The following is a 25,769-nucleotide window of genomic DNA, read 5'->3' on the forward strand; positions in this document are numbered from 1 at the left end:
TTTCAAAATAATTTTGTACCTGATGTTAGGCAGCAATTGTTTTTTTCTCACATAGATGTTGAGTTGTTCTGACACCAGGGCATTTTTGTCAAAATTAAGTAATGATACATGTGGAGATCTATTTCTCAGCTCTCCGTTCTGTTCTGTTGATCTCTGTGTCCATCTTTTCACCATTAGCAAGCTGTCCTAATTCCTGTAACTTTATAATAAGGCTTGAAATCAAGTAGCAGCAGCTCTGCAGGCTGGTTCTTCTTCTTCAAAACTGTTTGACTCTTGTCCTTTGAAATTCTAAATAAGCTTTAGAATCCATTCATTGGTTTTTACAAAAATTCCTGTTGAGATCTTGGTTGGCATGGTATTCAATTTACATACCAGCTTAGGGAGAATGAGTATCTTCAGGGCATGGAGTTTTTCAATCCATGAGGGTCATATCTTTCATTTTATTTGTAGTTCCTTTAATTGCCCTCAGTAACATGTTGGTAGTTTTCCATGTAGAGTTTGTATGTTTTACATTTGATTTAGTGTATTTCTGTGTGTTTAATATTTCAACAATATTATAAGTGGAATTTTAACAATTAAATTTTCTTATCATTTGTCACTGCTGTGTGGAAATACAACTGATTGACATTACTGTAGACTTTGTGTTTTGTGACCTTGTTCAAGTCACATAGTAATTCTAGTAGATATTTTGTTTTGCACAGGCAGTTGTGTTGTCTAGGAAACCTTTCCAAATCCTGTCTTCTCTCTTGTTTGCTTGTTACGTGCTCACTGTCTTATTGCAGTGGTTAAGACCACGAGCGTGCTGCTGAATGGAAGCGGACACCTTCGTCTCGCTCCCAGGCGTGGAGAACGTGCGATCTCTCGTGATTAACAGTGGTGCCGGCTTTACGTGTACGCTGACGTCCTTTGTCAGTCTGAAAATTTTTATTCTACCCGTAGTTTTCTGAGTGTTGTTGATAAAGGAGTCATAAGTTTTGTTGGAAATTGTTTCTGCATCTATGGAAATAATTATATCGTTTTTCTCCTTTATCCTGTTCATGTGATGAGTTACATTGATTTTCCCACGTTGAGTCAATCTCAAATTCCTGAGATATACCACATTTGCACATGATATGTTATCCTTTGATGAGTTGCTGGACTCGATTCACTAACATAGTTGAAGGTTTTTGTTTCTGTGTCGTGAGACATCAAAGCCTGTAAAATGTAACTATGACCACGTGAAGTTCATCTCACTAATGCAAGGTTGGTTTGACATTTCAAAGTCAATTAATGTAACACGTCGTATTAATAGCATTAAATTTTTAGAAATAGGTTTATTCAATAGATACAGAAGAATGATTTCCAAGAAAGTACCATCTCCGCCCGTGATTAAAAACTCCTAGCAATCTAGGAAAAGAGGTAAATTTTCCAAATTTAAGGACATCTTTAAAACTTACAGCAGTATTTGTTTTTCTCTTTCTGGCTTACTTCACTCTGTATGACAGACTCTAGGTCTATCTACCTCATTACATATAGCTCCAGGAGGGAGGGAATATGGGGATATGTGTATAAATACAGCTGATTGGCTTTGGTGTACCTTAAAAACTGGTACAAGAGTGTAAAGCAATTGTATTCCAAAAAAGAGCTAAAAAAAAAAAGAAAAAAAGAATAAAACCAAAAACAAACAAACAAAAAAAACAAAAAAAAAAAAAACAAAAAAAACTTACAGCAGCACCATGCTTAGCAAAGAAAGACTGACCTTCCTAACCAGGATCACAGCAAGGAAAGGATGCCTCCCTCACATTTGTGCTGCATGATATCAGAGATTCTGGCTAGTGCAGGAGAGATAGACAATGAAGGAGACAGAAAACAAGCTGGAAAGGTTAGAATAAAACTTTAGTCACAGAAGACATAATCATTTATGCAGAAAATTTTAAAACTCTACAGAAAGCTAATCTAACCAATAACTGAAGTTAGCAAGATTGCAGAACACCTGGTCAATATACAAAAATTACTTGTACTTCTATATAAACAATGTCAAAATACATCACACAAAGGCATTCCCAATGGCTTAAATAAATAAAATGCTTAGGAATAACTTCAATAAATGTTGTTCAAAATTTCTACCCTAAAAACTATAAAACATTCCTGAGAAAAATTTTAAAAGGCCTAAATAAAAGGAAAGGTAGAGTATAGTATGGATTGAACGAGTCAATATTTTTTAAGAGGGCAGTTTTCCAGAACTCGATCTATGTTATCAATTAAATCCCAAAGACCACAGGCCTTTTTGTAGAAATTAAGGAACTAATTCAGATTTTATGTGGAAATACAAAGGACTTACAAGTTCCAAAACAATTTTATTAAAAAATAAATAAAAGGATTTATACCATATAATTTAAGACTTTCTCTAAAAAGACAAAGAAACAAAACGATATGGTATTGAGGTAAGGTTAGACAGATTTCAATCGGACCTTGTTGAGAAGCCAGAAATACACCCACACTCAAATGGGCAACAGTTTTTTTTCAAAAGTGCCAAGACGATTCACTGGGTAAGGTATAGTCTTCGATAACTGGCATTAAAATAACTATATATTGGATGGTGAAAAAAATAATGTCAACTCTTACCACACACCATACACAAAATTACTCCAAAATGAATCATAATAGGTAAATCTAAGAGCTAAAATCATAAAGACTGCAAAAATTACACAGAAGAAAATCTTCATGACTTTGGATTAGGCAAGTGTTTCTTTGAAAGAACACACACACACACACACAACCTACAAGGCAAAAAAAAAAAAAAAAGAATTTTTGAAAATTGAATTTTACCAAAATGGAAATTTTTGCTTGTTGAAAAGCTCCATTAATAGAATAAAAAAAAATTGAAAATGCAAGCCACAGATTAGGAGAAAATATCTGCAAAACATATATCTGAAAAAGGACTTGTGACCAGAATATATAAAGAATTCTTACAACGCAGTAATTAGAAGAAAAACCCTGCATTTCTAAAATGACCAGAAGAATTGTACAGCCACTTCAGAAAAGAAGGTTATATGGGTGGCCAACAAGCACATGAAAAGATAATTAACATCATTAGTTATTTGGAAAATTCACATTAAACCATGATGAAATGCCACTTTGTTTTGAAACATACGTGAGGGAGGGAGGGGACTGAGTTCCAACACTGAGAGGTTAGTGCCATGGAAGGAAAACTTATCACTCACACTTCACACATCAGACTAGACAGCATTCTGAGTTTCTTCAAACGATGTATACTGGCTGGGATGTGGAGAAACGTGCGGTCTCTTACACTGATACTTGGGGTACAAAACAGAGCAGAAAAGTGGCAATTCCGGGGAAAACCACACATTGAGTCTCCCTATGGCCCAGACATCCCACTACTTAGCTTCCAGGCTGAAGCTGTACCCTCCCCAGCAAGAAACAGCCTGTGAGAGAGCTGTCGGCCGGCCACAGCACTATTCATCACGTGCAAGCTTACAGCCGGCACAGACACCCTTTGCTAGGGGTCTGGTTGAATAACCACACCACGACGCACCCCTGAAAGGAATACTATTCAGATACTTTTTGGAGAAAAGGGGAAAATCTCTAGGAAGTAATATGTAGTGATCTTCTTGAGTTATTGTTAAGCAAAGACAGCAAGTTTGGGAAGGATGTATGTAACCTGAGAAAGAAAAGGAGAGGATTTATTGACTTATGGTCATGAATATGTGCGTGTATTTGCTCACATTTGCAAAAAGAAGTGCTGGGAAGATTTGTAGGAGCTAATGAGGGTGGAGACTGACAGCTGGAGGGCAGGAGAGGTGGAAAACCAGGAGACACAGGGGCCAAGACTGCTGAGCACACTTCCCGTGGCTCTTAACCATGGAAGTTATTCAGTCAAAAAGAGGAAAAGTCCCCAAATTAATTTAGGTAAGAAAATAATAAATCTTTGTATAAAATTGATAACAGGTAAAATACTATTTTTGAGTAATTTTGAATACTGTCTTGTGGGTCCCAAGTGTGATATTCTCTAGCTGTAAAATAATTTGCAAAGAAAAAAAAATGTACACAGTGATTTATTGTTAGTAGTAATGTTGATATTTATGGTTTTGAAACTTTTATGTCTATTTTTAAATAAATCAAATAAATAAATACACAGTGGCGAAAGAAATAGGACTTTCAATATATAAGGAGACATATAAAGAAATGTTAACATTAAATATGAATTAAAATATGTGTGTTTATCTCAGATATAATTTATTATCCACCATAATTCAGAACCTGTATGTATATAATACATATATTTTTCTCAGACTGAAGTAAAAATCTAGAAAAGTTAGAGATTTCAAAAGGTAACCAATATAAAAACATGCTCTTCTTCTCATCCCATTATAGTAGAGTCAACTCATCATATTTGTATATAATTTTTTAAAAGTGAAGTATAGTTGATTTACAATGCTGTATTGGTTTCAGGTGTGCAGCACAGTGATTCAGATATACATACATATATTCTTTTTCAGATTCTTTTCCGTTATAAGTTATTACAAGATACTGACTGTAGTTCCTCGTTCTATACACTAGGTCCTTGTTGTTCACCTATTTTATATGTGTATATCTACATATAAAATAGATTTGCTAATCCCAAACTTCCAGTTAATCCCTCCCCCTCACTATATATAACTTTTTTAAATCACCGAATATTTATAAAAGTCAAAAACTGTAGAAGGCATTCCCGGCTTTGCATCTCCAGAAGGATGCTGCCTCCACTGTTGCCTGGGCACATGCCCTGCCCTCCAGTGCTCAAACGAGGCATCACCCCCGTGGACCCCACGTCTCCTCCAGCCCTCATGCCCTGAAGCTCGCTGAAGACACACACAGTCACGGTACTGGCCCTTATCAGCACAAGGGTCCCTCCTGTTCCCTTCTGTAAACACGACCCCTCTCTCTTACCACCCCTGCACCCTCCACCTTGCCTCTCAGCCCTGGCCACCACCACACTGCTCTGCAGCTCTAACTTCTGTGATTTCAGGGTGTTCTCCTGGGGGAACCATGCAGGGCATACGCCTTGGCATTGGCTCCTGTCCTTCAGCCCAGGTCTCTGGAGATGCATGCGCGTCGTCGTGTGGACCAGTAACTCAGTCCTGCACAAGGCTGAGCATCAGTTCCGCCCGCGGGAGGACATCTGGCCTGATTCCAGTTTCTGTCTGTTACAGATAGAGCTGCTGCAAACACCCGAGCACAGGGTTTGTGTGAACACAAGTTTCTGTTTCTCTGGGAACGATGCCCAAGAATGCAATTGCTAGACTGCTTGGTAGCCGCAGGTTCAGCTTTATAAGAAACTGTCAAACTAGTTACCGTGTTACATTCCCACTGACTGCAATGTATAAATGATCTTGTTACTCTGCATTCTCACCAGACTTTGATGTTGTCTCTGTGTTATTTTTTTTTTATTTTAGCCATTCTGATAGGTGCGTATATTTCACTGTGGTTTTAGTTTGCATTTCATTGATGGCTAATGATGTTGAATATCTTTCATATGCTTATCTGCCATCTGTGTATCCTTTTTGGTGAAATGTCTTTTGACCAAATTCTAATTGGCCTGTTTTTTTATTGTTTTTGTTTGCTATTTTGCTTTGAGTATTCTTTATATATTCTAGATACTAGTCCTTTGTTGGATATATGGTTTGCAAATACTGGGTTGGCCAAAAAGTTCATTCGGTTAGTGAATACATTGTTCAATAAAATTCTTGGTGAAAATGAAAAATGTGTATTTTATTTTTACTTAAAATTGAATGAACTTTTTGGCCAAAGCAATATTTTCTCTGTCTGGAACTTACCTTTTCATTCTTTCAGAGAACAAAAGTTTAAATTGGATGAAGCCCAATGCATCACATTTTCCTTTCATGGATTGAGCTTTTGGTGTCCAGCCTACAAATCCTTTGCCTTGTCCTGAATCTTGAAAATGTTGTCCTCTATTTTTCTAAAAGTTTCACTCTGTGACGTTTAAATCTGTGATCCGTGTTCAGTTAATTTTTGTATAAGGTGGGAGTGTGTGTGCATGCGCATGTGTGTGCGTGTGGCAGGGGGAGGCTTACGGATGTTCAAATGCTCCAACACCATTTCTTGAAAAGACCAGCCTTCCTCCACTGAACTGCTTTGCACCTTTGTCAGAACAAGTCAGGAGTATCTGTGGGGGTTCGTCCCTGGATGGTCTATTCTGTTCCAAGGATGGGATGTCTGAGACCGGGTAGACCGTTGCTTCCCACTTCACTGTTCTCTGTCAAAGTTGTGTAGCTACCCTAAGGTTCGTGCCATTAAAAATAAATTTTAGAATAAGCTTGTCTGTATCTAAAAAACCCTTGCTGGGATCTAATTAGTGCTTTAAACACTCATTCTCACTCTGAATTTTTCACTAAAAATATCATCAAAGTCCGGTTTGCTTTTGTTCAAGTTTTCTTTTTCCCAGTCGTCTGCATGCTGGGAACAGGTCATGTGGGATGCAGAAATAAAAACACTCACTTTCCTCAAGGAATGCAAGCTTTGGGGCTGACTGCTAACTCAGGAATTTATTTTAAAACCTAAATGTTATTTTAAGTGTGCATATCCATTGGGCCCTAAAGTTTAACACCCCAAATTGACCGTGCTTTACACTGGAGAGCCAGGGCTCCTGAGGCGTGATCGGATCTGCCCGGGTTACACGTCTCCGTGACGCTCAGGTTAGAGGAGTCTCCAAGGAGAGAAGCGGGGGTGAAGTGTAAGCAAGCGTCCCGTGATTTTTCTGTTTCTGTTCCTCAACACCCCGCTATACCTTCTAGAAGTAAAAGTGAATGACCAAGAGCGAGCCCTTCACTCATTAATTCATTCAGTCCTTGTCGAGTGCCCACGACTGGCCAGGCCTGAAGTCAGAGGTGGCACTGAGGTCAGAGAACCATCACACTGGGACACCAGCAGCTCTGGCCGCCGCTGCCGCAGAGCCCCAGGGCGGAGGGACCAAGGCGCACTGTGGGGAGGATGTTTTCAGGGGAAGCAACCATAGAGGCCCACAATGACCTGGGCCGGGGGCTATGACTGCAGGCAGAAGGGCCAGCGGCCCGGAGGCCCGAGCAGAGAGCAAGGGAGTGGCCAACCCGACAGCTGCGAGCAGAGGTCAGCCCCAAGGGCCTTTGGCCTCCTGGGCACAGGGGGGTCCTTGGAAACACGGGGGTTATCAGGAAGCAGCACCCTCTCCCAGGCTGGCTCGGAGCAGGTGGAGGCACAGCAGGAAACGTGGAGGCCTCTGCAATCCCTGCCGGGGACAGGCTGCCGGCCTCTCCAGCGGAGCAGGGCCTCTCGGCCCACCTGTGTGGAAGATGCAATCCCTCCAGATGCACTGGAGAGGATGAGAGCAGAGAGATGTGTTTCTAGAAGCAGCTTAGAGGCCAGAAAGGCATGGAGTTCTATTCTGGGAGTGAGGAGGTGTGGGGGGGGGTGGTGGTGAGGGCCTGCGGGCCGGGAGTCCTCCTCTCTCCACCGCCTGTCTTCAGCTTTCCTTTCCAGCCTGCACTCTGCCCTCCCCCTTGACAGCCCCCCATCTTCCTGTCCCCCCCCCAAACCCCTCTCTCTAATCTTGACTCAAATTTTCTAAAATACATTTACTGTGTATCCAGAGAAGATGCAGAATTCCATCCAGGGCAAAGGCCTCCCTCTCCCGCCAGAGGCGTGCAGCTGGCTGGCGGTAGCAATGCTGTCCTTCCCCTCCAGAGGCCTCGGTGACAGGGCCTCGTCCCTGAGCAGAGCGAGTGGCCATGGGGTGAGCTGCCAACCTGCAGGTCCCAGACGAGGGGCCCAGGGCCCTGTGGGGAGAACCCTGCCCAGGAAGCCTGTCTCTCCCTGCCATGCTCTGGATGATGACCCAAAGACACACACACCAGGGACAGTCCACTCAAAGGCCTAAACTGCAAATCCAAGACTTAGTTTATCTTTACATTTTGAAGGGTGGGGGGAAGAAGAGAGGAAGAAAGAGACAAAAAAATGTAAATTTTTGAGAAACTTTTTTTTTTGGTAAAGAAAGCACTCCCAAATTAGTTCAATACACTTCTGTGCTATGAGACTTCTTTTAAGTGATAATACTTATTTTTCTTTTAATTTTCAAAGTGTAAAATATTTCACATGCTAGTAATGGACAGAGTAATAGAATCCCATGTAACCATCTTTCCAAGGTAATGATCTTTTGTGACATTCACAGCAGATGTATTTTTCAGAAATAAAACATGACTAACAGAGTGGACTTCCCGCTTCCCAGGCACGCAGTGGGCCTACAGCGCAGGGGAGACCCTCCTCCCACAGTGCTACTGCAGCTCCCCCCCCAACCCGGAAATAGCACACATCTTTCTGGGTTTTGTCAAATTCTGTCATCAGCATCAAGTTGTCTGTATCCTTTTTTTCAATTATTACTATTTTCCCCAGTCAATGCTACACTCTCAGGACGTACTCCTGTTGATACAGGCAGAACCACCCTCCCTGGGGAACTCTGTTCCATGGACCATGCCACGACCCTGCGTCCAGGCCTCTCCTGACTGCCATTCAGGACGTTTCCAGCCCTGCACTTTGCAGACAGTGCTGCAGGGGCTGTGCCGGGGCCCCCGTGCCCCCGCCTGGCATTTTCCCTGAAGTGGACAATGAGGCAGGGACCCAGGGGTGAGGGAGTGGGCACCTCCTGCTCTTTCAGATGTGGCCAAATGTCTGACTAATTCCTTTGTAGCCATTTCAATCAGCACAGCAGGGAGAGAGAGTGCCCGGTCTCTGCACACCCTGGGCCTTGTCTGGTGTCATCCAGTGGGTGTAGAGGGGCATCTTAGACACCCTGTGATTTCCCTGTCAAGAGGGAACCTGGGGCTCTATGAACTTGGCTCCTACATCCTCCTCTGGGTGGAGGGTCCCCCTGCATCCCTGACCCATTTCTCCTTTGGGTGGTTTGCCTTCACCCGTTGACCTTGGGAACCTTCCTGATTCTGCAGAGCAGCCTTTGTCATTTACCACGAACGTGGGCTGCAAATCTCTCCCCGGGTCGGTGGCACCAATTTATTTTCTATCCAACTGAAGTTTTTACTTTTAATGCAATCAAATGTATCAAACTTTTCTTTCTGCATTCCATCTGGTATTAAAAAAAAAAAAAAAAGTCCTCCGTTATCCCTGGCTCTGCAACCCAGCTGTGTCAGAATGCGTGGAAACTTTGGGGAGGGATGGTGTGTGCGCCTGGCTACGTGCCCCCGAATCGTGGTCTGGGCGAGCCGTTTGGGTGCACAAATCCAGTTGAGAGTTACCAACAGGATATGAAATGTGGCCCCAGACAAACGCCCTGTACAGCCTCGCTTGTCTGATAAAAGTAATTGTCAAGCACACTTCCTTTTCCTCCGATGTTTTCTTGCGAGCGAGGGTGAGGATCCTACCTCCTCTGGCCGGGTCGGAGCGACTCTCACGGTCTCTGCAGCCCCCTGGGCGCGCTCACACCCGCACGCACAGAGAATGCGAAGCGAGTGATGGAGCAGCTGCCGGAGGGACGGGGGTGGGTAGCGGTGGGGGTGGGGGATGGGGGTGGGCTGAGTTCTTCCAAAGACTGTCTTGCAGAAACACTTAAAAGGAAAAAGAAAAAACTGACAAGTCTTCATCTGTTTCCACTTGCCCACAGCAGCTCCCGCGGCGCGCGGACCTCCCCGAGTGCGCGCGCGCATGTGTGTGCGGGTCCGGGCGCCGGGGTGCGCGGCCGCGAACGTGGAGGGCTGAGGACTCTCGAACACTTCTTTGGAACAGCAGCCGGCTGCAGAACGAGGGCGCTCGGGGCTTCGCTGCTCCGGAAACGGGTCTCGGGTAACTCGGATCCCTCAACCCATCCCCTGCCCGCGCGGCCCCCCAACCCCGTTCCGGTTGAGGCCCGGGAGGCGCACGCCGGCGGAGACCTGGGCGCAGGCCCGCGCGCACGCCTCGCCACGAGGGGCTGCGGATCCCGGCGGGCAGGGAGGAGGGATGAGCCGGGAGCGCGGGGAGCGCGGAGGCCGAGCCTGCGGGATGCTGAGAAATGGCGAGGGGAGGACTGGGCCGCGGCGCGGGAGAAACTTGAGGAAGCGCGTCGGAGGTGGGGCATCCGTGGAGAGGGGCACTGTGCTGTCGCTGAAGGAAACCGGGAGAGACCCGTGAGCGGCCAGGAGACCTCGCAGTCCTCCGAGCTCAGGGATCGGGCCGCGGGTGCGGGGGCCGGGTGGCCGGCTGAGTCCAGAATGTGCAGAAGAGCGCGCCCTGCGATGTGGGTCCCCAGCCCGGGACCCCTCCCGCGGCGCTGCCCGCAGGGCCCAGGCCTTCGGGGCCAGTGTAAAAGCCCTGGGCCGCGTCCCTGTTCGGGGTTCCTGGCCAGGAGAGGCGGGGACCCCTGGGCCTCGCGCTGGTTCGCCTCCGACCTTGTTTTCCAGACACACGTGGCCGCACCAGAAGAGAGTTTGAGAACCTGGGAAGTCGAATCAGAGTGCCCGTAATACGGTGAGCGGGCCGTACCCCGCTCGGAAGGCATTTAGGTTTCATTTTGACTTACATTGTGTACAGTTTATAGCCGCGTATTTCGGTTTTCCAAAACAAACAAACAAAAACCAGGAAAAAGCAGAACCGAACTCTCGTGCTCTTTCCCTGGTTCCCGCTGCCACTGGCTCGGCATCCCCGCCAGGAAGTGCGGGCACGGGAGGGACCTCGAGGGGGACACACTGGAAGCCTGCCGCGTACCTGGACACGACTGACATTTCACACGTGACTTCACTAGAGGGAACCACGGGCAACGTGTCTACTTCATCTTAACTGACCCTCCTCCAAAGTTACCCGCCCCCAAACGGTACCCGTTTTCCCACCAAACTTTCACAGACGCCCCCGGAGCCCGGCCAGAAGGCGCAAGGAGAGAGAGGCCGGGTGTGGCTCCGGGTGTGCTGACATGCCCCAGTGCCGCTGTCCTTCTTCCCCGAGTTAGGCCGACGCGGGAGGAGGCGGGCCCGGGGGCAGCGCCGGGGCCACCGCGCCGGCGACCAGGCGGCCGCTGCGGGCCACAGCGCCCCCTCGCCGCGCGCGCGACTTCGGGCCGCGTCGCCGCTCGGCCTGCGCGGCGCCCGGGAGCCCGGGGACCGGCCGCGGGTGGAGGGCGCGCAGCCCAGCCCGCCTTTCCGCCGTTTCCCGGAGCCTGGCCTCCAGGAACCCACGGCTCCTTGAAATGTGCACGTCCACGCCGACTTGTTCCAAAGGCACCGTCCACTGTTGGGACAAGAACCAGAAATGTGACAGTGTTAACCATGCCCCCGCCCCCGCCCTCTTTCGAAGGCACACCTGGGGCAAAGGGGGAGGCCCCATCGTCAACCTGAAACCGCACAGCCCCGGTGAACTGTTCCGTGGGAGCGCGCTTCCCGGGCAGTCACCTGGTCGGCCCTGCGTGGCTGCCCTTCGAGTTCACTCCAGCTCGGAGGGCAACTGAGAGCCACACAAGTCAAGTGCCCGTCCGGACCCAGACGCTCCGCAGGCCTGGACGCCCTCCTCGTCCGAGAGCGAAGCATCCAGGTCCCTGCTCTCTCCGAGGGAGGCGGCCGCGGGGCCCGGGGCGCAGCCGAGCGCTCCCCGCGGTGACCCGGGACGCAGTTCCAGCGACGCCAGGCCACCCTCGCAGGCGGCCGCGCGCCGAGCCCCCGCGTCGAGCCTCCACACGTTCAGCCTGTTCTTTCGACTGCGTCTTAAAAAAGAAGACCCAGCCAACTTAAATCTAAGGAAAAGGAAAGTGGTTTTAAAAAATCAGAGCGCTTTAAAGCGAAACGGAGCGCACGTATCCCAGTGACAATGCAGAGCGCGAGTTTCCATGTCTCTGCGCAGGCATTTTAATTTCCTACAGTCACTACCAATAAAAACGGCGTGTAGTGCGATTCGGCTGTTTAATAGTGCAAGGTAGACGGTTTTTATTAGCAGCAGGCAGCAGGATGGAAAATTTAGATTTTAGTGGAGGAGTATAATTGCTGGGGGGAAAATACACTCAGAGAAGAGACGGTCTTCAGAATCAGCAGCGTGGAGCTGCAGGAAGAGGCGAGAGCCAGGAGCCCTTTCTGGAGATGCATCCTGGGCGACGCGAGACCCTCCAAAGCCACGTGCCCATGCCTGCTTACACACTTAATTGATGTCAAAATCGAGTGTATCCGAGCTTATGCTCCTGCTCCAAACTGGGGCCGTTTTTGTAATAATTCGCTGTTTTCTTTTCTGCCCCTGGCAGGGATCAGGCCCGGGGCGGCGGAGGGGGGGGGGGGAGGGGGGGATCGAGGGAGGGGGAGGGAGGGTGAGCGGGGCAGCCCCACATGCTAATGAGACAACAGCAGGAACTGGTCTTTAGAAATGGAAATACTCAGGCCAGTCCTCCTCGGAGATAAAAATTAGACCTGATTTTTTCACTTCAACTATGTAATTGGAGGCGAACCGAAGGCCTGTAACCTGATCTGTTGCTGTGTACGCGGGTCTTCCAACGTGTGTCTGTCTCATTTACGGCCTCTTCCTGGCCGAATTCCCTCCCAGGAAGACCACAGATGCCGTGACTGCTGTCAAAGGCAAGCCCCGCAGGGCTGCTGGGGCCTCTGGCGCTCTCCCCTTCTCTCTCCTTTTTAACGCTACAGTAATTGATTTAAAATATCTGCCCTGAACTGAATTAGGACGCCCTGCTTGGGGTCACAGCACTGTTGAAACTCCCCTGCCGGGTCCTCACAGCGGCCCAGAGTGTGTGGGAAGTAGGGGAGGGGAGGGCGGCGCGGGAGGAGTGTGTTTTGGGGGGCGACGTGGCAGGTGATGTGTGGACGGTGCGGGCTGGGGTTTGTAGGCAGCGCGGGGGGACAGGTGGAGACGACTGCTTAGGGGCTAGTGGGAGAAGAGACTAGTTAAGCGCCTGCACCGCACCTACCGGGAGGCACGCACCCGCAGGCCTAGCAGGGTGGGTTCTGTTCCAGCCCAGCACTGCAGTTTACAGCTGGTTCCCTTGGACCCGGGGAAAGACAAACGCAGCCCGACCGCCTCGAAGGTTCCGCAGGCGATCAGGCCTGAGGCTGGAGCCTCCTGGTCCCCGCGCTGCAGCCGCGCCCAGCAGAGCGGTCGCAGGACGCGCGCGGCGCCTTCACGATCGCGACCCCAACGCGATGCCTCTGGCCACTCCGCGAGCTGCCCGACCAACAGGGCTGGAGGCTGCGGGTGCGGTGGGGGGGGGGGGGTTGCGGGCCCGAGCTCCCACCTAGCGTGTTCTCCCGCTACAGGTCATCCACCCGAGGAGGCCTCCGAGGAAACGGCACCTGTTGTGTGGGCGACCCCGCCGCAACCCCGCACACAGCCGACCCCCCCGGAGACCTCCTGCGCTCCCACCGGTGACCCCCACCCGCGGCCCCCCAGACGCCCTCTTGCACTGGCCCCTGGGGGGGTGGGGGGAGGAGGTATGGGGAGAAGGGTGTTTTCCAGGGACTGGGGTCCCAGGGCCCTCTGCTTAGCATCTCGCCTCTGGGCCGTGGGAGGCACCTCACGAGTCGCCTGTTACCTGAGCCACCTGTGTTGCCGACTGCACCGCCCGCGCCACCAGCCTGTCGCTTTTTCGTCCGTTCCCGAGTGACAGCGAGGCTTCAAGTCGTGCCAGAGGCGGTCTGTCCGGTGACAATCATTCCCCCGAGTGTTTTACAATAGAAATCCGAAAGAGAAGTCAACTTATTAAAAAAAAACCCAAAACACACAAAAATAAAACAAACAAAAAAACCCCCAAAAAGCCTTTTGGGGGACGGCGGCTGCCCGGATGGAGCACTGGAGGCGTGGGCCAAAACGCTTCCTAGAGCAGAAAGTCCTACCACCCAGGGACCGGCTTGCCCCTACGGACATCGGGGCAGAAAGCTCACCTCAGGGCCCTCCTGGCAGTTCGCAACGAAAGCGCCCCGGATCCGGGTCCCGCGGGGACAGGCTGGGCGGCGCGGGGCAGGCGAGCAGACGCGAGGCCACGCGGGGAGCCTCGCGCCGCACGGCGGGCAGGCTGGACCCAGCAAGGTGGAAGGGAGCGCCGCGCACGCCACCCCCAGGAGGACCCGGGCCTCGGGTGCCACACTCCCGCCCCATCACCCGCGGCTCCGGGCCCGGGCCCCAGGGTCCTGCGCGCGGTCACCCGGGCGGAGAGGGGGGCGCGGGCCGTTCGTGCCCCCGAGTGGCAGCGGGCGGCCTCCGCCCGGTCCTCGCGGGCCGAGCTGGGGGCGGGGCAGGGGCAGGGGGCCCGCGCGGCGGGGGCTGCGGGGCCGGGCGCGGGAGGTGGGGGAGCGGGGCGGCGGGGGCGGGGGCCCGGAGTCCGCGCGAGTGGGCGGGGGTGCGCACGGCTCGGCCCCGCCAGGCTGCGGGGCCGCGGGCCGGGGCTGCGCGAGAGGCGACTGCGCCACAAAAGCCTGCGCGTCCCTTCCTCCTCCTCCTCCTCCCCCCGCCCGGCCGCCCGCCTCCCGCTCCTCCGCCTTCCCCTCCCCCGCCGGTCCCGCCCCTCCCCCGGCCGCGGCCGGGCGGCTGGAGCGGGCGGAGCAGGGGAGGGGCGGGCGCCCGAATATGCAGATGAGCGCGTGACGGACAGCTCCGCGTTCCAATGTCCCTCGGAAACTCGAGCGCTCCTTCCTCAACTCCTCACTCCCGACTGCAGACTCCCCCAAACCCCGACCGCCGGCCTGGCGCGCGGCTGCGCCCACCGGCTCCGCGCCGCCGCCGCCGCCGCCGCCCCGCCGCCCCGCCGCTCCCCCGGCCCGCGGGCCGCCCGGGCTAGTGCGCGGGCCGGCCTGCCTCGGCCGGCGGTCCCCGCGCTCGCCGCCGCCGCCGCCGCCGCCGCCGCGCTGCGCCCCGGCCGGGCGTGGATGGAGGGCGCCGCGCGCCCTGCCCGCTGCTCGGCGTGACGCGGGCCCCGCGCCCCGCGCCCACCATGTCCTACCCGCAGGGCTACCTGTACCAGGCGCCCGGCTCGCTGGCGCTCTACTCGTGCCCGGCGTACGGCGCGTCGGCGCTGGCGGCGCCGCGCAGCGAGGAGCTGGCGCGCTCGGCGTCGGGCTCGGCGTTCAGCCCCTACCCGGGCTCCGCGGCCTTCACCGCGCAGGCGGCCACCGGCTTCGGCAGCCCGCTGCAGTACTCGGCCGACGCCGCCGCCGCCGCCGCCGGCTTCCCGTCCTACATGGTAACCGCGCGCGCGCGGGCGGGCGGGCGGGCGGTGGGGCGCGGGACGCCGGGCGCCGAGCCCCCGATCGCGGCGCCGCGGGGACCGCGCCGTGCGCGGTGGCTCCGGAGTCGCCGACTGGGGCCGCCGCGCCGCCGGCGGCACGAGAGGCCGGGGCGAGAGGCGGGGCGGCCGGCCGGCGACGTCCCGAGCGCCGGCCGGGGCTCGCGCTCGGCGCCCTCCCCCGCGGCTGCCGGGGTCACGTTCCCCAGGGGCCTGTGAAGTGCGGCTCCGCGGGGGTCGGGATGGGATCTGCCCTGGGTGGTCCTTCTCTCCCGCGCCGAAGCTGGGCGACGGGCCCCGAGCGGGCCGGGGCTCGCTCTTCTCGGCGCCGGGCGCGAGGGTCGGCGCCACTGGGGCCCGCGGGGCGTTTGCCCGGCGTTCAGCATTTGCTCGCGGGGCTTGGGGTCACCGGCTTGGGGGAGGGAGGGAGCATCGGCAGCGGCTCTGGGGCCCGGCCCGGCCGCCCGGATCTCAGCGTTGATCTGTCCCCCGGGTCGTGCTTTAGGAGAGCGTGCCGGCCGCCGCCTGGCCCGCCGAGGACCGCCCCGCTCCCCTGCGCACCGAGAGCAGCTCCGGCTTCCCCGCCCCGGGGTCGGCCCGCGCTCCTCGGGTGCTGCAGCTGGGCCCGGCCGGGGGGGGTGGCCAGGCGCGTTCTGGACGCGGAAGGCCGTTAACGGGGGCTTGCGGCCACCTCTCGCCCTCGGCGGGGTCGCTGGGGCCTCGGCGAAGGCTGTAAAAGTCTCGAATTTGAACGTTAAAGGCTGAATTAAAATGCTAATTACCGCGTCTTTGAAGAATTCGAAACGGTGACTGGCTTCTGAGTTGCAAATTGGATTTGCCGAGCTTTAGAGCGGTGAATAGCGGAGCGGGGGCTCTGGGGTGGTTTTTTAACCATATAAGGGCGGGGAAGGGGGAGTAGGGGGAGGCACAGCGCTTGGCATCTAGAGAGATTTAGATATCAAGAAACTACCTGCGGGCCTGTGTGTGCGTCCGTGTTTGTGTACGTCCGTACCGGCGGCTCAGGGGCATTTGGGGGAAGATGTGTCATGTCAGGAAAGTGAAATAGTTGGAGAATTTGAGAATACGACCGCAGCGCGTTTCGTGGCGAACAGCTGGCCTTAAATTACCCGCTGCGTCCTTTTGCTCTGCTGCCGCGGGAAGCGCAGCTCGAGCGCGGGAGGCACCGTGGGAAAGGCGGCCGCGGGCGGGCGGAGGGGTCGCCTCGGCGCTGACGCCTGTCAGGTCCCCGAGCGACCCGCTCACCAGGCTCTTGTCGGTTGCAGGGCGCGCCCTACGACGCGCACACCACCGGGGTGACGGGCGCCATCGGCTACCACCCTTACGGCAGCGCGGCCTACCCTTACCAGCTCAATGACCCGGCCTACCGCAAGAACGCCACGCGGGACGCCACGGCCACGCTGAAGGCCTGGCTCAACGAGCACCGCAAGAACCCCTACCCCACCAAGGGCGAGAAGATCATGCTGGCCATCATCACCAAGATGACCCTCACGCAGGTCTCCACCTGGTTCGCCAACGCGCGCCGGCGCCTCAAGAAGGAGAACAAGATGACGTGGGCCCCCCGGAACAAAAGCGAGGACGAGGACGAGGACGAGGGCGACGCGGCCAGGAGCAAGGGGGAGAGTCCGGACAAGGCGCAGGAGAGCGCCGAGACGTCGGCGGAGGACGAAGGTGAGCGGGGCCGAGGCGCGCGCAGGGTCGCGAGAGTTTTCTTCCCAGGCGGGGCGCGGAGCTGAGGTCGGGGAGGATGCGGTCCGCGGATGCTCCGGGCCTGGAGCCGCTCCTCCTCGGGGAGCGCGTCCTGGGGGGCGGCGGGGAGGGTGGGGGGGCGTCCTGGGAGGTCACGCTCCCCGGAGGACGCGGCTCCGGCTGGGTCGAGGGGAGGGAGCAGGTGGGGCAGAGGGGACCCGGGTGCCACCGACCGTGCCCGCGCGCCCGCAGGGATCAGCCTGCACGTCGACTCGCTCACGGATCACTCGTGCTCCGCCGAGTCGGACGGGGAGAAGCTGCCGTGCCGGGCCGGGGACCCCCTGTGCGAGTCGGGCTCGGACTGCAAGGAGAAGTACGACGACCTGGAGGACGACGAGGACGACGACGAGGACGGCGAGCGGGACCTGGCGCCGCCCAAGCCCGTGACCTCGTCGCCGCTCACCGGCGTGGAGGCGCCGCTGCTGAGCCCCCCGCCCGAGGCCGCGCCCCGCGGGGGCGGCGGCGGCGGCAAGACGCCCCCGGGCAGCCGGACGTCGCCGGGCGCGCCGCCGCCCGCCGGCAAGCCCAAGCTCTGGTCTCTGGCCGAGATCGCCACGTCGGACCTCAAGCAGCCGAGCCCGGGTCCGGGCTGCGCGCCGCCGGGGCTGCCCGCGGCCGCCGCGCCCGCCTCGTCCGGGGCTCCGCCGGGCGGCTCGCCCTACCCCGCGTCGCCGCTGCTCGGCCGCCACCTCTACTACACGGCGCCCTTCTACGGCGGCTACACAAACTACGGGAACTTGAACGCGGCGCTGCAGGGCCAGGGCCTCCTGCGCTACAGCTCGGCGGCCGCGGCCCCCGCAGAGGCGCTGCACGCGGCGCCCAAGGCCGCCAGCGACGCGGGCAAGGCGGGCGCGCACCCGCTGGAGCCCCACTACCGGCCCCCGGGCGGCGGCTACGAGCCCAAGAAAGGTAGGCGGCCCGCGGGGCCCCGGGGGAGGGAGAGCGGCCCCGGGGGGCCGGGGGACCCGTAGGGCCGGCCGGGGAAGCTTTGCCGCTGCAAGCAGAGCAGCGAAAAGACAGGAGGTCCTTGCGCGCCGCTCTTGGCCTGCAAGTGAGAAGCGAAGGGGTGGTGCGCGCGGCGGGCCCGGCGATCCTGCCCCGCACCGGGACCCACCCCCTCATCCCTGACTTCTCGTCCGGGTTATTACTACTGCTGTTGTTAGATGATCGTGACTGTTTCGTTTTGGCAAACGCACGTTGCCACAAGATGCACATGACAGCGTTCCCCCCGCCGACCGAGCCTAAGCTGCTGTGCGTTCTGTCGGTGTCTGGGGTCTCAGCGGAGGCTCCTCTTCTGCCTTTGGCTGGAAGGAAACAAAACGGTCTAGTTCCTCCCAGAGGCTTCAGTTTTTTAAGTCTTCACGATAGAACACGAGAGCCCATTTTCTTTCTTTCCTTTTCTTTCTATCCTTTCTGTTGCTCCTAATTCAGGCTTGAGCTGATAAGACCTGAAAGGAGGTCGAGGGGGAGAGAAAAAAGGAGGCCGAGGAAACCCCACCGAAGTCTGTCCCGGGCAGTGGTGGTGGAGACAGCCGGGGTCCCCCAGACTGCTTGCCAGGCGCAGGGGCAAGGCCAGGGCATGCGTGGGGGTGCGGGCTGGTGGCTGTGCTCTGGCTGGGAGACAGATGGCTCTGGGGTCGGGTTCTGACTAACTGCCCCTCCCCTGACAGATGCCAGCGAGGGCTGCACCGTCGTGGGTGGGGGCATCCAGCCCTACCTATAGAAGGGCCGCACACAGCAATGCAAGTAAGTGGGCTCCCTGGGGTTCCCCCCACCCCTTGGGGAGCCTCCCCGCACCGATTGCCCTGCAAACTCGCTTAATGTGTATTTCTTGCTTCTTGTCAGGGGATCTGAGGACAGAGCATTGCAATCTTCTCCCTTTTTTTTTTTGGTTTGTTTTTTTCCTTCTTTAAGTGGGAGAGGATCCATGCTTTTTTTTTAGAGTCCCTCTTTTCGCGCCCAAGTTCTGGTTTTAAGAATCACTCCTTCAACTGGAATGTATTTATTGCACCCCTGTTGTTTTCTGTTGTTTTCTCCTCGGAAAAATAGATTCTTAAAATCTGGGTATTTATATGCAATTTAGAACCTTTTTTTTTTAAACTACACTAAACACTTAATAGACACTTGCTTTTATGAGCTAATGCTCCTGAAACTTGGGGCATCAAACCCCTTTGTAGATGACGTTTGCAGAGTCAGACTGGAGAGACACAGAAGGACTAGCCTTTTGTCAGGCCTGTCCCCATGTCCAGATGGACTAGATAGGACCGTGCAGTTCGCCTGGCTGACAGCAGTCTCTCAAAAAATACCTACTTTACGAGTAGACAAAATTACTAATCACAGATCTTGAAGATGGGAAGGAGGGGAAACCATTTCAGATGGACTCCTTTTTCGAATTTTGATGATGTTGGTATGGGACTGAAGGATTTGGGATGATTTGGTTTTTTCCTTGGTCCACAGGTAGGTGTCACAATTGCTTTGGGAAAAAAAAAGTCAGCAGGCCATTCTCTCTTCCCAAGTTCGTAAATATACAGATACTTTAAAAAAAAAAAAGGATCTCTAAATCCGGACCACATCTCGTGCCACTGTAAAAGGGAAGGATCCACAAGGCACTGCCAACCCACAGACTCTGTCGGAACAGACTTTTGTTGGACATACGTGAATTTGTTGACATAGTATAGCTTCCCCGATGTACGTGTGACTTTTGAAAACAATCTTTTTTCTCAGGATATCTTGAATTGATCACTTCATTGCCACAGTATATATTCTATAGGTGTGATAGGATTTACTGTAAAATTTATTTGTAAAAGATGTACACAGTAGAAATAAAACGTGATTATAGAACTTGAGTACTTAAGAAGTGGAAACAAATTTGATATTTATTTTTATAATGATATAAAGCTTCTAGTAATTTATGCAAGTTGTATTGCAATGGAATCTAAACCTTTTGTAAATAAATTCTGCCTGGTTTTTATTTGAACATTGCTGGTTATACAATCTTTGTTGGTTGTTTAACAAGAATTCTTTACTAATTTATATCTTCAATTGTAAATAAAAACAAACTAGTCTACAACAGTGTGGTGTCTGGGGCTCGTTTGTCCTAGAAGAGTGATTCCGGTAGGGAGCCCCTCCCCCCAGGTGATCTGACCTCAGGCTTTTTAATGAAAATGTGTAAAATAATCTCTCCCTTCTCCTGCTCCTACGAAAGGCAGATGGAAGAGAAGTACACAGTAGGGAGATACGTCTGGTTGTAGAGTATTTATATATATGTGCATTGCAAGAAGATTTGATTTTGTGTTCTGAATATGCAAACAGCTTGTTAGTGTGCATTTTAAAAGGTTGGCAAAATAAAATGATCTGACCCCTTTACGCATTAGGATCCATTGTATATTTATTTCTGGTGAGGCTTGTTGACCCTCCTCCAGTAACTAGAGAATTGTGATAACATGGATAATAGTTACAGCCCGTGCCATAAATTATTCAGGGAAATAATTGTTTATTGTAACCTTGAATTATCCACATTGGCGTCGATTACTCAGATTTATTGAACGACTTCTTAACCCTCCTTTTCTTATAACTCACATTAAACACAAGGCGAAGATCTGGGAGGAGAGATTTATTTTCCTTTCAGTGGCTCTTCCCCTTACCCTGGGGGGAAAGAAAAGTTTAAAGAACCTTAGACCGTTGCCTTGTTATTGTGTTCCCCGCTATCTAATTATAGGACACGTCTAGAGTTTGTAGTCAGGGAACATATTCCCTTTGATTAGTATCATAAAAGCAGCAAAACTGTCACTTTAATTTTCAGCAAAATTATATGGATATCCATATAATATAATTTCAGAAAAGAAATGAACCATCATTTATTTCCTCTCCAAAGATAAATTGAGTGAATATAACTTACGGTTATAAAACAAGAATAATAGCTTCTTAGATTGTCCTTTAATCAATCATACACTTATTTTTCAAGAGGTTCATCTATTTTATTCCATGATGAATAATGTTGCAGCCGAAGAGCATTATTGGATCCCAGCGGGGGTCGTCCTGGATGCTTTCAGCTGCTTTGGAATGGTCAGTTGGGGTTCATTATGGGCTGATATTGAACAATTTATAAAATCGTGTCTAAACATCTGCCAGCTCCGATAGGCCGATGTGTTTGAGGATGGGAAATTGCTGGACCAGTTGATATTGACAAACGGATCTCTCTCCAGTGGCTTTTTGTGCCGTAGAAATTAGTGGCCTCTTGCTGGGGTCTTGTTAGAAAGGGTATTTGAAAGTAATCTTAGATACTTGAGGCATATCCAGGGGGCTGTGAACTGGTCACAGAGCCTTGCCTGTGGGGAGGAGCCATGGGGTCTGACTGCCGGTGGGGGCGCAGACCAAGGTTTCGGTTTTCTGTTACTTCTCAGGCATTCTGTTGGCTTTGAGGAGATAAGCATTTGGAGGTTAGCAGAAAGCGAATCTCTGGGGTCGAGAACTACATTTTTTCTCCTTCCTGGCCCCCCTATTAAGAGACCTGGACATGTTTGGATCCAAGCTATCTCTTGGCGACTGGGACGATTTTTCACGTGGGCAGCCTGGTTACTCTGTAGCAGCATGTCTGGAAGAAAACAAATTCATGTCCGTGGACATAAAAGTGAGCGGGGAGCTCCTTTGCCTGTTTTTTGTTTTAGATGAAACCTTTGTAGAATTACCGTGAAGATAATGATTTTCCCTCCAGATAGCATTTGACATTGCAGTACGAAGGCATTAAATAGCTTTGCTTTTCTTAATTCTAGCCATATTTCCTAAATCAGCAGCGAATACAATGCACATGATGGCCATATCTGTTATATGTATTATAATTTGAATATTTGAAGACTTCAGTGAAAAGTATGGAAGTTAACAATATTTAACGCATTAAGCACCAAAGGACCATGCTGGCTGATGAAGATACACATTGACAGCACTCCATCTCTTCAAGAAGTGTGGAGTGGAGAAGTAGGAAACCCAAGTAAAAAATTGATCTCCTTGCATATGTTCAGAAATTGAAGCCTGGATAAAAGCTGCCTCCCTATGGAACAGAAGATTGGTTTACCTGGACATGTGATCCCTACACACACGCACACACACACACACACACACACACACCCAGACTTCATTCCCAGGGACAACGTGCACCTTTCAGTTGGTGAAAACTCAGAGCAGCTCAGGAGATTAGCCCAGGCTAACGAATCTTCTTTGATGTTTATATGCCCAACAAATTATCAGAGATTTCCATAACTTATCCACCCTGCCTCCTGACCTGAATTTCTTTCTGGAAAACTTGATTTTTACATGTACGCTAAGCACATAAAACCTGCAGGTGTTTAAAGGGATCTTTCTAAGGAAATGCAGAGTGAGTTAGGGTTTCTCCATGGAGATCCTTAGAAAAGATGAGGGAGAAACAGGCAGAGTCAGAGACACAGGCACAGAGAGAGACCCTTCTTAGGGAAGGAAGTTACTGTGTCTGATTTTTATCTTTTCCTTTAAAATCTAGCTAACCAAACATTACGTCCCGGCTCACACAGACTTTCGTAGATGTTAGCGGACGCGGGGGAGAGGGAGGCGCGCAGCGCGAGCGCGCGGGGCCGTGGGGAAGCGGGCCTGGCCCGGCCTCCGGCTCCTCGGCCGGTATGGAGCCCGCGGTCCGGCCTGCCGGCCTCTGCCCCACGTGGCCCCGGGGGCCTTCGAGCCGATTTATTGGAATTCGCGCTTTACTCTCAGGTGGGCCCCGGGGGCCGGGCGCTGCCGAGAGCAGGGGGAGCGCTTGCCCGGCGGCCGCAGGCTCCGCGCCCGTCAAATGTCAACATTTGTTCCCAATAAAAGAGTTATTGTTTCTGCAAAGCTGCCGGGCAACTGCCTTTGAAACTTGAAAAGAACTTCATCCACCTTTGTCTGCGGCCAGGCCGCGGGGGCGGGGGCGGCGGCGGCGGAGGGGAAGGGGCCGGGCGCCCGGGCTGGGGCTCCGCGCAGCCCGCATCCCTCGCCGCAGCCCGCATCCCTCGCCGTATCCCTCGCCGCATCCCTCGCCGCCGCCGCTGCGCGGGTCCGGGAGGCGCGAAGCGGCCGGGTCCCCGCCAGGCGCTCCTCCCGCGCGCCTTTACCCGGCCTCTGCGGACCTGGCCCGTGCGCACTGCTGCGGGGAACACGCGGAGCGAGCAGCCGCCCTCCACTGCCCGCGTGCTCTTTCGGGTCGTTTCCCATCGCACTGAAGTATTATCAAAGAGCCTAAGAGTCAGGTCGGCGTTTCGTTTTTTAACTTGACCGAATAAATGCGCCCTAAACTTTCTCTGCTCGAGTCTAAGTGCGTAGACATCAGTTTGCAAAAATGATTCCAAAGCCATTTATCTCTTCAGTCGGGGGCATCCCTTTTCAAATGTAAACAATACGCTGCGTTATTGGAAAGTTCCTCCAAGCAACAGTCTACAGTGATTATCCGCCGTATCATTTTTCTTCAGTTCCCCAGTGCATTGAAAATCCCAAGAAAACATTTATTTTAACCCCAAATTAAAGATATAAACAGACCCATTAAATATATGTTTTTACATTGCGTTTTACAAAAGTAAGATTTTAAACATTTTTTTAAAACATGTCTTAACCCAAGAGGCGATCTTGGGAACAATACACAACAGTCTGTGATATGTGGATATTGTGATTAACATCATTTGAATTTCTACAAATCGCAAAGGGGACATGTCCCTTTGATGTATTTGCAAACCTTTATGTAAGTGACAAATCCCTACAGATATTTTAAAGGCTTATTATAAGGAGAAGTAATCTATGACAATATAATTTTCCAGTTGCTGGAAATTACTTTCTATTGGCCATAATGAAAGCACACGCCTGCCCTCCCCTTTGCTTGGGCTGGAATGCTAGGAAACTGGTGTTTGATGCTGTGCATTTGGACGTCAGGCATTGGTAGGTGAGGGAGACAGCACTTCTGCCCCAGGTTGGGGGATCACATACCCCCATTTGTGTGCTCTCCTCCGCTCTTTCACCTATGTCTCCTGCAAACAGAGGGATATAGTCTCAGCTGGCACCTCCACCCTCCACCCTCCAGGCAGAGAATAAGCTTGTATTCCCTCTGTGGAGGGAGGGCACAGTGTTCTCATTCTTTCTAGGAAAGATAAAAATTGAAGATGTTAGGATGGATAACTCTACTGGTAATATACTGCAAATGGGATGAGTTAGGAAATCTGCCTTCTGTTCTTTTGCAATCCCAGGTAAAAGGAAAGAGGAAGAATGACTTTTGTTTGTTTGTTTAAGTGTGGCTCCAAGATAATAAGGAAGTGTCTTTAAAAAGGTGTCCCACTGTTACTTTGTTCTAGATGAAACTGCAAACAAATTAAAGCTAAGATTCTTAAGGAAGCAACTGTGAGGTTTGGGGCTGCCTCCAAATGGGACCTGAGTGTGTCTTCACAGGCAATGCCCAGAGGAAAGGAACAGAATCACACCACACAAGTGCTCACGTTTTTGTGGGGGAGAGAAATTGACAATTGATTGTAAGTCCTGATCAATTATTAACCATTCGTGTCGACAGCAGGGTTATAATCACCTTTGGTTGTTTTAAAGAGTATTTTTTTTCATGTTTCTGATGCGGTCATTAGTTAATGCTCTCGAGTAATGACTCAAAGAGGAGGTGATCAGACCAGGCCCCTCCTGTCCGTGACCTTTAGGGAAAACACAGCTCTCCTTGTCAGAAATTCCTTCCCAGTCCATTCTACTAGCGGGCACCTTTCTTCCCCTCCGCCATAAATAATGATTCCTCCGGAAAAGGGGAAAATGACAAACAAATAGAGCGCAGCTGGAATCAATAAGGCTGATCAGCCAGCGGGGTTGGGACTGCTCTGCCGGCAGCCACAGGTCTGAGTAAGGCCCAGGAAGGTGCCAGCGGTTCTAGCCTTCCCCTCCAAGATCAGGAGAAAGGGCAAAGCCAACATTCTACCCCCTGACATTTTCTAGCAGAGGAAGATGGGCTGGAGCGGGGGTGGGGGGGGACCCCTGTTTTCTGGTCCCGCTCTCAGACCAGCACAGCGGGACCGCCCTGGCCTAGCGATGGGAAGGCCGCGGCGCGTTCGCCCCGAGCGGGTGCAGGTCCCGCGCGACCCGGGTCCCTCACCCACCTCCCGCAGAGACGGGGTGGGGGGCGGGGAGCGTCCTCGGCCCTGAAGAGTTGGGAGGTGAGTTAGCAGGTCAGGTGCGGCAAGGAGGAGGGCCAGGAAGATGGGGGGGGGGGGCGGTCGATGCCCCTACGAGCTGGGTGGGGAGACGCAGTGTCAGCCCAGGAGGCCGCTCCGCAGCGCGCGGAGGGAGGACCGTGGGAGCCGGCGGCCCGGGTGAGGTGGGCGAGCTGGAGACGGCCCTGCACCCGGCCGTGGTCTACACGGGGGGCCCCGGGGACCCGGAGTTCATTATCGTCCTTTAACCCAGGGTCGGTTCCGAGCCCACGTGTGGCCCCTGCACAACCACTACAATCCTTTCTTCAGGGAGCTGTCTTTCCTCCACGGTCCCCAGCGCCCTGGGCCGTCCGGGCTGAGGACGTCCTTCAGCTGACACCCCCAGACCCATGTCTGTCCTGCCGGCCTCCAGCGCGGCGCCGCCAGGTGTGCGCTCATTGGTCACCTCGAGGTCCCCCAAGGCAGCGACCAGGACGGAGGCGGGCGAGCCCAGAGCGACAGCAAGTCCAGGGAGCGCGGAGATGCGCCGGACGGCAGGGCCCGGCTGGGAGCCCTCGGCTGGGGCACCGGAAGGCGCGGAGGGCGCGGGG

General features: G+C 53.1%; 2 protein-coding genes across 5 annotated transcripts; one reads left to right on the forward strand and one right to left on the reverse strand.

Annotated features, from left to right (window-relative positions):
• Window positions 1-11,105: 11,105 nt before the first annotated feature.
• LOC130836446 (transcription initiation factor TFIID subunit 4-like) lies at window positions 11,106-14,931 on the reverse strand. The gene is made up of 6 exons (XM_057708463.1): window positions 14,790-14,931; window positions 13,884-14,631; window positions 13,535-13,637; window positions 12,914-13,191; window positions 11,403-11,740; window positions 11,106-11,241 (listed from the first exon to the last, which is right to left on the reverse strand). The coding sequence occupies exons 1-5, from the start codon at window positions 14,929-14,931 to the stop codon at window positions 11,434-11,436; spliced, it is 1,578 nt and encodes a 525-aa protein (XP_057564446.1). The 3' UTR covers window positions 11,106-11,241; window positions 11,403-11,433.
• IRX2 (iroquois homeobox 2) lies at window positions 14,858-24,353 on the forward strand. 4 transcript variants are annotated; one of them, XM_057709952.1, is made up of 5 exons: window positions 14,858-15,178; window positions 16,504-16,909; window positions 17,180-17,896; window positions 18,658-18,733; window positions 24,331-24,353. In XM_057709952.1, the coding sequence occupies exons 1-4, from the start codon at window positions 14,930-14,932 to the stop codon at window positions 18,708-18,710; spliced, it is 1,425 nt and encodes a 474-aa protein (XP_057565935.1). In that variant the 5' UTR covers window positions 14,858-14,929; the 3' UTR covers window positions 18,711-18,733; window positions 24,331-24,353. The 4 variants fall into 4 exon arrangements, with proteins under 4 accessions (XP_057565935.1, XP_057565934.1, XP_057565933.1 ...); XM_057709951.1 differs by lacking the exon at window positions 24,331-24,353 and adding an exon at window positions 18,833-20,303; XM_057709950.1 differs by lacking the exon at window positions 24,331-24,353 and adding an exon at window positions 19,445-20,303.
• The last annotated feature ends 1,416 nt before the right edge of the window (window positions 24,354-25,769 follow it).

The sequence above is a fragment of the Hippopotamus amphibius genome, chromosome 15 (genome assembly GCF_030028045.1).
Source record: "Hippopotamus amphibius kiboko isolate mHipAmp2 chromosome 15, mHipAmp2.hap2, whole genome shotgun sequence".
NCBI classification, from domain to species: Eukaryota; Metazoa; Chordata; class Mammalia; order Artiodactyla; family Hippopotamidae; genus Hippopotamus; species Hippopotamus amphibius.